Source organism: Ambystoma mexicanum, chromosome 4q, assembly GCF_040938575.1.
Source record: "Ambystoma mexicanum isolate Mex_15411 chromosome 4q, UKY_AmexF1_1, whole genome shotgun sequence".
Lineage (NCBI taxonomy): Eukaryota > Metazoa > Chordata > Amphibia > Caudata > Ambystomatidae > Ambystoma > Ambystoma mexicanum.
The window spans coordinates 539,879,773-539,893,597 of record NC_090928.1 but is presented as its reverse complement, the minus strand read 5'-3'; the positions used below and the strand labels follow the sequence as shown (position 1 = coordinate 539,893,597).

The 13,825-nt window shown below is 51.6% G+C and overlaps 1 protein-coding gene across 6 annotated transcripts in view; it reads left to right on the top strand.

Moving 5' to 3' along the window:
- The window catches only part of REPS1 (RALBP1 associated Eps domain containing 1), a 2,155,944-nt gene that overhangs the window by 2,007,133 nt on the left and 134,986 nt on the right, over positions 1–13,825 (top strand). For all 6 annotated transcript variants that reach the window (XM_069608106.1, XM_069608108.1, XM_069608105.1 and 3 more), the window contains one exon: positions 1,672–1,777. In XM_069608106.1, the coding sequence (XP_069464207.1) occupies positions 1,672–1,777 (106 nt within the window). The remainder of the gene's footprint in view (positions 1–1,671; positions 1,778–13,825) is intronic.

The window sequence follows — 13,825 nt, the reverse complement described above, 5'->3', positions numbered from 1 at the left end:
TTCGTTTTACTCCTTATGTGTCTACTTTCTTCCTCTGGGTCTTACTCCTCTTTTCACTCTTCCCGCCTCTATGCTCCTGATCTAATTATTCCTCTCATTCTCTCTCTCACTCACATAGGCATTCAACATTGGTTTGTTCTCCCACCTGGTGCACTCTGGTCTCTTTGTCCCTTCTACACCGCCTCCAACCTCACCTGAACCTCTCACTTCTCACTGAAGACTGTCTCTCCTGTGTTTATATGGCCTGCCCCCACCCTGTGTAGAATGTTCCCAAAGCTCACATTGCGCGATCAGGTCAGCTGTCTCCCTGGGCCAATCTCTGCTTTGTCAATCTCAAACTCCTCTTATCTCCTGCCATTGGGGGCTGGAATTTCCCCTAGGATTCGTCCTAAGAGCTTTTAGCCTCATCCTCTTTAAATCCTCGGTGTCTTCCAGCCAGCTATGTGATCTCTGGTGGCGTTTTTGTTCCTGCTCTCCTCCTGTTTAAAGTAAAGCACTATTAGAAAATAATTTTCTAGTATTTCCTGGTACCCCCCACTGATGTGCAGCTCTCCGCTGGCTCCAGTTCCACTGTTCTGCTGTAGCATGTCTGGAGAGTCTGTGGCAGGAATTGGGTCTCCGATACTGCTTCTGCGCGGGTGGGGAAAGTACATTTTCATCAAGTCATTGCTTTCCTTCTGGTCTTGGCTAAGATTAGGGCCCAGGTGCATTGGGGTACTCTTAGTCCTTGGTGGTGGTCTCTGGAAGATGCTACTTAACCCAGGGTTCACTAGCCATTTTGGCGATATGACGAATGTGGTGCATGCTGGGTGTTGTAGTTTCTGTGTCTAGTGTCGGGACACCAGCCCGCTCCTATCGACATGGCTCTGTGTCATTATCTGAAAGATGAGAGAGAGGACCTGGCCGGGACCGAGGCTGCTGGGCATCAGCACAGAGAAAGAGGCACCCATACACATAAACAACTCCACACATACAGTGGAGCTTGGGATGGGTGGGCCCCCCTGGGTGGGCCCCCCCCTGACAGAGTCGTACTAATGACCCTGTCGCACGTACAAATATTTGTTTTGAAACTACTGCACCAGACTCAACAAACCTTTCCCAACAATTCAATAACTAAAGGCCATTGTGTACCACATCGGCAAATGGTTCTGCTTCTATGAAAGCCAATTTAGGAAAATAAGCTTTTCCTTACTCGCCTTTCAAAACTGCAGGTTGCATCTTTTTGTCCCAGAAATGTTTTGTTCACGTGCTACCCTGTATTATCAACACAAACAATCTTACTCTTGGCACATTTATCAGACTTTATCCTAGCTTTTATTCAATTCTCTTTACTGCTTCTTGAGTTGTACTGCTCTTCACCAATCAGACTCTTTACAGAAGCACAGCACAAATCATGCATTTTCGTCTGTTTCGCAGTTTTAAGTGAATTCACTTTAATTGCAACTCGCCAAGATCTTTAACTGATTTTAGTACTCGTACTCCATTGAAAAGGAAGAAAGTATTGAGGGTAGGCTGCAAGGGCAGTTAAGAGTGCGTGTTAACCTTTGCAATGTCCATGTAAGGTTGGAATGGTTGTGTTGTCATTGTAAACAAAATAAATGAAATATGCAAAGGGAAATGGTGTGAAATGCAAATGATGGCTTCAAATATTTGTTTTTGTTCTTCCTTTAGGTCCGTGGGTAAGGACAAAAAATCTATCCAGGCATCAATTAGAAGAAATAAGGAAACCAATACTGTTCTTGCTCGGTTAAATAGTGAATTACAGCAACAATTAAAGGTATTTAAAATAACTAATCTTTTTAAATGTTCTGCATACTTCTGCTTATTCTGGCAGAGGATTTGCAGCAGAGTTTTCAAGCTTTTCTCTCATGTGCCTCACCAAATCTCTACTTGTACTGCTTTGTCCCGGGCAGATGCCGCCAATAAGCTCTACCCTACCTAGCTGTTCCTCTATATTATCACACTGGAAAGGATGGCAGATCTCCCTTCCTCCTGTCAGACTTGCCTATTTCAATATTATGTCCAACATAGTTCCTTCACCTTAAAAATTGTTTGCATACTCTGGTCTCCTCTCGCTGTGACATTTCCCAGTTTTCTTTTGTTATATCGACCCATATGCTGTATATAGCCTTTTTATCATGGCACAAGTCAAGTGATCAATTGTGATTTTGGTTCCTTTTCTCATCACCTACTTTCTAAATAAATATTGGTGGAGGGAGGCCCTCGCAAGCAGTGGGCTTTTCTATGCCATGGAGGCACTACAGGCAATGTGATTTGGCACGTTACAAGGGTTAACGATAACACTATTGGACTATATGTTTTTTGTCATGCTGGGGTCGATGGGTTAAGGTGCTAGAAGCTGTTGTTTTGATTAGTTTTGGATACTGCTTCTTGCCCTTAACAGGATGTACTTATTTATGGTTAAATGCATCCTGCAATGGTGTGCCCGAGCAAGATGGCTACTGGGTGACGGAGCTCTGGTGCAGGCGAGCTCTTTCGTTAAATGCTGCTCAGCCTCCCTAAAACTACAGAACATGTGGTACTTATGATGGCGAGGAGTTGGGGATCGTAAAGCTTGATCGATGATCTGGTGGAAGGAGCAAGGGCTGAGCCTTCGTCGGTGCGCCCTCTGGCGGTCTGAGTCTATACTGCCCCTTCTCGCACCTCGGCCGCGCCAACCCAAGATGAATGGATGTTGCTGACTTCGATCCAGAACGACTGATCCCTCACCTGGACCTGTATTGCGCGATATTCCCGAGTATGGCACACTGAGCAACGGAGGCAGCCGACGCGGCAATGTGAAAAACCGCACAGCGACGTATACACCATCTACAACGTCTTGAACGGGGGGGCAGTGTTAGGCAAAAACCTGTGCAGTTCCCTTAGGGACCACTGCAAAAGATTTAAGACTACAGGTGTTGGCAGTAAACCCACTTGGTAGCAGTCTGTACCACCCAGATTTACCTGGTAGCTGTGGCTGAGCAGTCAGACTTCCCTCAAGAAGAGTTAGGCAGTATGCAAAGTATACTCAATAGGCACTCAAATACAATAATACAAGCAAACACTGACCAAAGCTTTGGTATCAAAGTATATAATTATTTAAAAACACACAGTTGAAACACTCCAGCACTCTTATTGTAAAATATTCTAAACACAGTTACTATTATGATATATACACCCCTTTTTCACTATTAGAAAATCACAGTAAAACACCACTTATTTTCATGCAGAGGTGAGCGCTTAACTAGATTGCACTCTAATAAGTTTGTGAAAAAGGGAGGGAAAAAGACAGGATAAGAAGAGGTTCACCACTCTACGATTCCAGAACACTGTTAGCAAGGCAAAGAGCAAAAAGTCACTGGTGAGCCAAAGTCCAAAGGCTGGGCCCACTCTTAGAGAGAGCAGAGCACAAATGCGCCCAAGATCACACAGTTACACTAGGCTTAGAAAGTATTGCAGAGGGTTCAGAAAAGCGTTTAGAGAGGCTTAGAAAAGTTTAGCCAAGGTGGCCCAGGCTAACCCAGGTTCGACAGCCGGGGGCTAAATCTACCCCGTACAGTCGGTAGCAAGGGAAGACAGGCGGGACACGGTGGGAAGGATCCTCCAGCGGTGGCAGTTGTTCCTGGTAGTGGGTGCAAGTTGCGTCGTCATCCAGGGCAAGAGAAGATCTCGACTTGGAGGAAAGATGAAGGTCGTTGCACTACCAGGGCAGAAACCAGCCGCAGAGTTTTCCGGTTAAAGGTGGTACCTTGGTTTCGTGGTCGTGGTAAAACGTGGTATCCCGGTTGCCGGGGTGCTTGGCACGGGCAAGGCGACCACGAGATACGTCGGGAAGCGAAAAGACGGTGAAACTGGTTATCCCCACCAGTTAAAGGAAGAAGACTCTCTGGCGGGAGATCTCCTCTGTCGTTGGGAAAAAGTGGTGAGATGGTCCAGCAGGGCTTCACCGGTCGTGGTGTCGTGCCAGGTCGGCTCAGCTTCTCCCTCGTCGGATTCTTAGGTCCTGTGGCGACTTCTGAGGTTCCAGTCGCCAAAGCCCTGCTTTTATGCAGCAAATCCCCATTCACTCAGCCTAGCTGTCACTCAAACATGCTAAGTGGTGAGCCGGTCGGCTCACCACTTGGGCCAATCGGGATGGAGTGCGACTTGAGTTGCCTAGGCAACTCGGTCCAGGGTGCCTAAATTTCCCTCCACCCCTACTAAGTACCGCAGACAGAGTGGCACCACTTTGGAGGGCTTCTGCAGAGAAGCCAGCCAAAAAGTGGAACAAAGGGCTCGACTTGGGTTGGAGTCACAGAGGAGAACACAAACGCCATTTTAGAATCAAGTTTTGGCAAAAAATACCAGCCGGAGAATTAATATTAATTAAATAAACCGGGGGTATGTTCGAGGCTACCGTAAATAATTAAATAAAGTAGTAGCCTAAAACAATGGGGAATCCCATAGGAAAATATTCACGGTTAGATATAATAAGTAGTATCCACTGCCACCAGCCAAATCTCGATCAGGGGGGACGGAGACGTGCCCCCTCGACCAACAGACCCCGGGGCAATTGAATTGCCGCAGCCAGTACGTCCACAATATGATGGTTTGTACTGGTTCTGTTCAGAATTTAAGACTAGTAAAGTCAATGGTGTCTTTACATGCCCTGGGAGACAGTAGTCAGTCCCAGGGGATGGAGTCTATACTGGGGGGTCACTATGACACCCCTGTGTCACTGCACTGAGGGTGCTGGGTAACACACATCACAAAAACACATGAAGCCCTATGGAGTAAAAGACCCCATAGCCCATTAAACACATCTAGATTCAAAGAAACACACTCAAATCATGCCCAAGAGTGAGGGTAAAAGAGTCTCACTCTTGGCAGGAGAAAAAAATAAACCCCAAAAATCCAGCAAAGCTGCTGGGGGACTCAGCAGGTTAGGAAATTCAGCCTAAACGGAGAATTCTCCCTAACAGGCAGCACGGAAACGCCTCTACCGGTGAGTGCTACCACTACTGCCGGCAGATCGGCGCCATACAGCGGGAGGTGGTGGACTCAAGTTGACCAACTACACGCAATACTAAAATATCGCCCTGGCCCTACGCTGAGAGGCCAGTAGACCTGCGGCTATACACAACCACGGAATGCCAACAGCGGGCTCGCAATGCTTCATTCTGCTTATGAATCTGGCAAACACAGGCTGCAGCGCAGACGGCGGAGGCGTATCCACACTGCCATTAGCACATGGAAGGCGAGCGATTACCTGCATAGAAAGGGGTACCCATAGACCATGAATTAACCGGCAACTAAACAGACGCCATGTACGACCCCAGGAGAGGGCACGCACATCTTTCATACTTCTTAAGAAACCCTCTGCCGACCCCTCCTGCCCGGCTAACTATCGCCCAATCTCCATCACTCCCTTCCTAGGCAAGCTCCTGGAGAAACTGGCCATTTCCCAGCTCAATCTCCACACTGAATCTGTTGTTTGTCTTCATGACCATCAGTCTGGCTTCAGAGCTGCCAGAAGCACGGAAACTGTTCTCCTGAACATCCGTGAAGACCTGCTCACCAATCTCGACTCTAACACCCCTTGCGTTCTTATCTTGCTTGATCTCTCTTCTGCCTTTGACACTGTCAACCATGCCATCCTGCTCAACTGTCTCTGTGATAACCTGGGTATCACTGGTCAGGCTCTGGCGTGGCTGACTTCTTTCCTCTCCGACTGACCCTCCCCGGTCCAACTTGGGTCCTTCCTCTCCGACATCTTTTTCTCTACCTGTGGTGTCCCCCAGGGATCTAACCTCTCTCCCTGGCTGTTCAACCAATACCTGGCACTCCTTGCCCACCGTATCGCCGCTCTCTGTCCCAACTTTCAGAGCTATGCGGATGATACCCAGCTCATTTTCAGGCTACCTTCGCCCTCCTCCTCCTGTCCTTCCCTCATCTCTGACTTTGTCTGCCATCCAGGATTGGTGTGCCGCCAACGACCTCTGCCTTAATGCCAGTAAGACTGAGATTCTACTCATCGGCACACCCACTCCCTCCTTCCCTGCAGCTCTCTGGCCGGCCTCTCTTGGCCCTCCTCCCACTCCCACCTTCAAGGCTAAAAACCTTGGGGTCATCTTCGACTCTGCACTCTCCTTCTCCCCTCACATCTCTGACGTCTCTAAGAAGTTAAACTACCAGCTGCACCTCCTTAGAGGTATTCTTCCTTTCCTCTCTTTCCCCCCAGAAGCTCACTGTCTCCAGAGCCCTGGTCCTCTCTAAGCTGGACTACTGTAAAAGCCTCTATCTAAATCTTCCTGCCTCCACTCTTGCCCTCTGCAACTTATCCAGAACAGGACTGCGAGACTTGTCTTTGGCCTCAAGCCCAGGGATCGTATCTCTCCAGGACTGAAATCTCTGCACTGGCTCCCAGTGGCTGCAAGGATTAAGTTCAAAACCCTCTGCATTGTACGCAATACCTTCAACTCTCTCTTCCTAAATATCTTCCTTCTCGAGCTTTTCGCTCATCTGCCTCCAACTCCCTCAGGGTCAGTCGCTTCTCCAAACAACGAGTTGGTGGCAGATCACTCTCTTCGGCAGGGGCCGGCCGCTCTCTGGAACAGCCTTCCTGCCTCCCTGCAACTTGAGAACCATCTCCTGTTCCGGAAACACCTCAAAACCTTCCTCTTTTGCTTCTGCTTTCTCTCCTCCCCTCCCTTGCTGAATTCCTGACTGAAATTGCACTGGTTACCTGGCCACGCTCTTCTGATCTCTGCCCCTCGCCCTGTCAATTGCCCACCTGCACTGCCTCCCTGGCAACCCCTGCACTTGGGGACCGTTTTTCTGTATCCCTTCAGTCCCCCTATCTGCACTTCCTTGCACTTGCCACTAACTGGCTGTTTATTTGTCTTTTTTTAATCTCATTTATTCCACTTTCCCATGTACTGCACTTTCCACTCTCCCTTCCCCCGTGCACTTTCCCTTTGCCCCCTTCCCATGCACTTGCGCGATCTAAATGACACCTGGCGTTCCATTTGGAAAGAGACTTTCATTTGCACTTACCAAATCCTTTGAAGCTGCAGAGCTGCCGAGTGATCCACAGCACTGCGAGTCAGCTAGGACTCTTGCTGGCTGCTGCTTCGTTCCCTGGAGGGGGCAGAGCCTGCTGGAGACCACGTGATCCATCACGTGACAGGAAACATATTCAAAACGCACCCGCGTTCACCCTCGCGGCGTTGAGCCCGGCAGGGGTGGAGGGCGTTGGGTGTTGTGCGGCTGTTTGGCACTGACAGCGTGACTAGTGAACGGGAGACTGCGGAGGTATCCCCTCTTTGATCCCGACCTTGAGACAAAGGTAAGTCTAATCTACACTGCCTGAAGGTCTATGGTAAGAGTTTGTGCAGCGTGGTGTAAAACAAGCACTGCAAGTCGCACCCGGTGTTCGCTTGTCGTTCGGAGCACAGCGCTGCCTGATAATGTCAGCAGCAATGAGGGGGGTCTACGAAAAAAGCTAATACGCGTGCTCATGCCAAGCGAGGGCAGAATGCGACGTGCACTTGTATAGGAAATCCTATTGACATTGATAGAACTCTAGAACTGTCCCTTGCTGCTCCTAATGCCCCTGTAGCCGCTACTGTGGCTAGTGAGAGCGTCACTCCCCGAGATAACGGCTTCAGGACGGCACACAACGCCTATGGTCTCTCATGAGCATGTGGGAGCCGTGTGGCTGAGAAGGGAAGGAGCCACTAATGAATCGCTGGACACCCTTGATCTGAGAAGTGATTCTGAAAGTGACGAGGATCAAGATCGGGATGAGGTTAACGAGAAGGAAACCAAGGATGTGCCGGAGACAGAAAAAGAGGTCCCATCGAAGAAATGGAGTAAGCGGTTTGGGGCGAAGTACATCGGAATCCCAGAGTCGCATGGAAAAAAAACCAGAGTGACGCTGGGAAAGGAAAAAGACGCAGGTGGTTGAGGCACAGGGAAGGATCAGCGAATCTTAGGAAAACCTATCAGGAACGAAGAGCGCCGAAGTCTGCGCCGTTATGATACATCAGGTCCTGAGTGCCCAGCCATCTCCAACTGCTCCCCGCCTCAGGCCGAGGACTGAGGAACCGATACGAGACCTAGTCCAATCGACTCAAGCTAGGAACCTAAGCATAATGAATATACAAAGAGAGACAGCCAAGGTTGAGCAACTAAAATAGAGTTCATCCCTAAAACTATTGGCTTGGTCAAAGGTAGCTGAGATGCATAAACCAGAGTTAAACAAAAAAGAAACGACGGCTACCATGAGCAAAAGAGATGAGCAAATGATCAAGTCAACACAGGATACAAGGGGCTCCCTTGCCAATCTAAATACAAAAGAACACCTTAATGCGCCGGAGAAAACGGATGGTACTAGGGAGATGCGGTCACCCCTTAATGAATGGATGGAAAGCTCTACACTGCCAACTACTCTACCGCAAAATAATCTAAACTCAGGAGAAAGAAGAAATTCCGTTGGGATAGTCGATCAAGTGATAAAAGATCTAGCAAAGATGAATGCAAAATTGCTGCAATCTCGAAGGCGATCTCAAATAAGCCCCAATGAGGGAAATCCATTACATGCAGAGCTACACTATCTTAAGCACAGGAGTATCCACGAAGTAATGACCTTAGAAACAAACTCCTCAGCATTTGAATCTAGAAATGAGGAGATTATAGTGTCTCAAAAGAGAAGTCGCAGAAGAGAAAGTTCTGAGAGCGAGGACCCATGTCTGAAGAAACGACTCAAAGGCCAAAGAGAAGAGAGAAGTATGGGAAGAAACATATCTGGTGAGATCCGATCACCGAAAAGGTCCAAACGATGTGCCACCTTAATCCCACCCTTGGATTCGGATGACGAGGACGGAACAACAACAATGAGAAATGCAAATTGGCGGAAATCCAATGAGATACCTTTGAAGGGAAGAAATAACACAGATGAGACATCGCCTTGTGTCGAAACAATAATATCGAAGTTAAGTCCAATTCTGATGTCTGCCACAACAATAGCTGTTGCGCCTCTGATGAAGCTGTATGAGAACCTAAATGAGAACTACAGAGACCAAACGACTTTGATCGCCCTACTAAACTCTAAAATGATCAAACTAGAGACAGACATTAAGGAAATGACTTCTGAGATTTTGGTAACTAAACAAGGGAACGATATTTCATTAACAGCTCTGAAAGAATCCCTTAGAAATAACTCTGAAGATAAGGAACTCCTAGCAGAAGTGACAAGGCAAGCCCTTACGTTACTTCAAAACGAACGAGAAGGAAGGTGAGATCCAAATACAACTCGAGTCTCAAAAACTGTGCAAACGAGCCAGACCTCAGTGATCAACTTGGAGATATTAGAATCTTCTCCAGCATGGGTTCTGGCATGGATTCACATGCTCATGAATATTCCCCGTCAGGCCGGGAATCCTTGGTATAGAAAAAAATCAGTATCCGTTTCGTTTCTGATCTCTTTCTTAGTAGTAACCAATCACTGGTCTCTGGGTCATACTGCCCCCAGTCAATGACTGCCCTCTCCCTAAGCCCCGCCTCTGGCAGCCATCCTCAGATTTTTACCGCACGTTCAAGTGTTGGGAGTCCTCGTGCTGTAGCTCTCGAGCTTTTGCTGCGTTTTTGTGCTTTTTTCAGGAGTTTTTTCAAATTTTTCGGTTAAATAGAGCCTCAAGCTCCACCGTTTCTACATCCGATCAACGGGGATCCGTTTCAGATTTTTCTACGCCCCTCAAGGATGAAGTTTTCGTCGAGTTACGCTTTTGGAGGATTTCAGAAGTTCCGAGGCCTACCCACATGGCCCATGAGAAAGGAAGCTCGACGCCCGGGAAGCTGTTCAGGACCTGCCCTGGATGCCAGCTTCAGAATGTTTTCAAGGAGGCCGAGCATTCGTTATGCCTCTACTGTCTCCATGAGGACAAGACGCACACGGAGAAGGGCTGTGCATTTTGTGGGAACATGTCGGAGCGGACCATGAAGGATCGCCACCTCCGTCTCGCCAACTGGCTGGAAGGGAAGAGCCCGTCAGGCAAGAAGAAGAAAAAGAAGTCTGAGCGGTCTTCTAAATCCTGTGGGGGCGCCCCGGCGACGGGGGCCCAACAAAAGGCTAAGCACCACGAGTCCGCGGGCACCGGGAGAGCCGAACGGTCGGGCTCCTTGGCTGCCAGGCAGGGCGCATCCTCTGCCTGGCAGCCAACGCTCTGGCTCGGGTAAGAGGAAGTCTGAGAACCCGGCGAAGCTTCTGGAGAGGCCGCGGTCGATCTCGAAGATTCCGGCAGAGGGGGAGCGAGGCTCGGACCCTCACCCCAAGTTGAAGGCCCCAGGCGTCCAGAAGGTGACGATGGCCTTAATTCACCCTGCTAAGACCTCGATTGAGGATGTCGCCGCGGCCCTGGCTCAGCCTGTGGAGGCTACACCAGTGGAGGCGCCCTCAGGACCCAGATTCTCCCTGCCACCACAGAGGGAGTCGTCTTTCAGGCCCATTGAGAAGACCCCCACGAAGTCCTCGTTGGAAAAGGTGGGAGAGGGGCTGGTGGCCATCGTGGGTACGGACACGACCTCTGAAGAAGAGCTCATCGAAGTCGTGGAGGAGGCCCAGCCCATCGGGAGGGATCCCGACGAGGGCGACGACGAGAGCGACGGTGTCGCCGATAAGACTCCTCAAGAGCCCTCGCGCCCGTCGTTTCCGGCGCCGCAGGACACTTCGGTGGCCATTTTGTCAGCGATTCCGTCCTTATGCTCGGAGATAAGGACAAGGTTGCCCCTTCCCCCGACGGAGGTACCTGAGCCAGACCCGACGGGGGAACCGGAGCCAGGACCTTCGGAAAGTCCACTGCATAAGAGGAGGAGGATGCATCCTATGCCACCTCTCCCACCTCTGCGGCCTGCTCTGCCTTCCACCACGGTCTACTACCCACGGGGATGATACAGGCACGGACACGGCTACGACAGGTACAGATGACGACGGAGGCGACGACGGGACGTGTCCCCCGTCGCCCCCTGCTCGGGCGTCCCCGCCCGACGAGATGGGATCCTTTCATGCCATGATTTCCAGGGCATCTGAGCTTTTCCAGCTCTGCCCAGAAGAGAAGAAGAAAGAAGTGTTCCTTTACCAACGGCGCGAGGCTAAAAGGATGAGGGGCTCGCCCTCCTCAAGAACCCTGCCACGGCGCCGGCAAAGAGGGACTGGTACGAGAAGAAGTCCCGGGTCCCCGACGCTGCCCCTTGTGCCTTCGGGCACAACCTACCCCGGATTCGGTCGTCTCGGCGGCGGCAAAGAAGAAAGCTGGGGGGGCATCGGCCTCGACATCAACTTCCCTGCCGGACGGCGAGGGCAGGAAGTTGGACACGATGGGACGACGGATCATCTCATCCGCAGCGACAACTATCAAGGCGTCCAACGCCCTGGCTATCGTAGCCCGCTACTACAGGGAGTTGTGGTTCAAAATCGCCCCTCTGTTAGACTTCCTTCCGGACGCCAAAAGGGCTGAGACCCTTGAAATCCTACAGGAGGGTGAGATTGCTTCGGACCACGCCATCACGGTGGCAACGGACATCGCCGACAACGGTTTCCGTCAGTTGGGCAACAGCGTTTGCTTGAGACGACGAGGATGGCTCAAGGCCACGGATTTTCGCCAGGACGTACAAGCCAAGGTTTTGGACATGCCCTTCGACGGGAACAACCTGGTTGGGAAGGCGGTTGATGAGTCCCTTCAGGCCATCAAGACGGACACAGAGACTGCCTGGGCACTGGGAGTGCTCCAACAACGATGGCTGTCATTTCTGAGCTTCGGAGGCAGACAAGGTGCCTCCAAGGGATCCGGCAGTGGCTCCTCCACGTACCGCCAAGCGGCAAGATCTTCGTCCCAGGAAGCCGACAGGGGACGCGGCAAACCAGGTGGTGCCTGTCGTCGACGGGGAGGTCAAGGAGGCAAGGCGGCCTCCAAACAAGATTGAACTGACGTGGGGTCGGGCCCCCGCCGAAGCACCCCGGTGGGAGGCCGGCTGGCGATGTTCGTCAGCGTGTGGGAGTCCATCTCCACTGACCGTTGGGTGCTGGACGCCCTGGCCCAAGGGCACGCCCTCGAGTTTCAGAAGAAGTGCCCTCGCGTTCCACCCGTGGCCAGGAAGGAAAATTACGTCCCTCAACTACTGTTGGAAGTAAGGGCGATGCTCAAGAAGGGTGCCATCGAGCTCGTCCCAAAGAGGCTTCGGGGCTCCGGAGTTTACTCAAGGTACTTCCTCGTAAAAAAGAAGACAGGAGGATGGCGCCCCATCCTGGACCTATGACGACTGAACAAGTACATCAAGGCGCAGAAGTTCCGAATGGTCACCCTCCAGCACGTGCTGGGAGAGCTGGAGGAGGGCGATTTCCTGTCGTCGTTGGACTTGGAGGATGCGTACTTCCACATCCCCATTCTAAAAAGACACTGAATGTTCCTCAGGTTCTTGGTCCAAGGGCGGCACTACCAGTTCAAGGCCCTCCCGTTCGGATTGAAGTCGGCACCCAGGGTGTTCACCAAGTGCCTCGCACCGGTGGCGGCACGGCTGCGCCTACAGGGTATCCATGTCTACCCCTACCTGGACGACTGGCTCATCCGGGCAAGGACGAGGGAGCTTGCCGTGGAGCACACTGCGAAGACTGTCCAGCAGCTCACGGACCTGGGATTCTCCATCAACTTTCCAAAATCCCACCTGGTTCTGTCGCAAGTCGCCCTGTTTCTGAGAGCCAAGCTCGACACAGTGGCGCGGCTGGCCTCTCCGTCGGAGGAAAGGACCAGGACCGTTCTGGGCAAGGTGCAGCGTCTGCTGGCCACGGACATGGCCAGGGTAAGATCTATCAAGTCCCTCCTCGGGATGATGTCCTCCTGCATTTATCTGGTGTGACTTTGCAGGCTTCAGATGCGCCCCTTAATAGTTCCTCGACGCCCGCTGGGTCCAGTCGACGGGCAGCTTCGAGGATAGGATCCCTCTCAACGCGATGTTCCGTCGGGCGATCTGGTGGTGGGGTACCCGTCCCATCTGTCGGCGGGCACGGACTTTCAGATCCCAGCTCACCAGGTGACGGTGACGACGGACGCCACCCTGCAAGGTTGGGGAGCGCACTCCGGAGATCTTCACGCGAGAGGCCTTTGGCTCCCGGAAGAAAAGTCACTCCACATCAACATTTTGGAGCTTCGCGCAGTGTTCTGGGCCCTCAGGTCCTTTCTCCTGTCCCTCAAGGGCAAGGTGGTGAGGATCTTCACCGACAACACCACCACGATGTTCTACATCTGGAAGCAGGTCGGAACCAGGTCCCCGGCCCTATCCAAGGAAGCCCAGGATCTGTGGCATTGGGCCGTCGCCCAACGGATGTTTCTGGTGCCTCTTCATCTGGCAGGAATAAAAAACACGATCGCCGACTCACTCAGCAGGGAGCTGCGCTCGTGCCACGAGTGGGAACTACGCCAGGATCAAGTGGATCGACTCTTCCGACGATGGGGCGAACCCCAAATCGATCTCTTCGGGACGGCAACGAATTCCAAGTGCCGGAGGTTCGCCAGCAGGTTCCCCCAGCCGAGGAGCATGGGCGATGCTTTCTCGTTCCCCTGGGATGGCCTATTTCTTTATGCATTCCCTCCGCTGCCGTTGCTGCTCCGGCTCATCAAGCCACTCAAGAGGTCCCGGTGCAGGATGATCCTCGTCGCACCGGCGTGGCCGAGACAGATCTGGTTCCCGGACCTTCTGGACTTGTCAACGTCCACACCAGTCAAGCTGTCGACGGACGCAGACCTTCTCTCCAGAGAAGGAGGCGCCATTATTCACCACAACACAGAGTCGC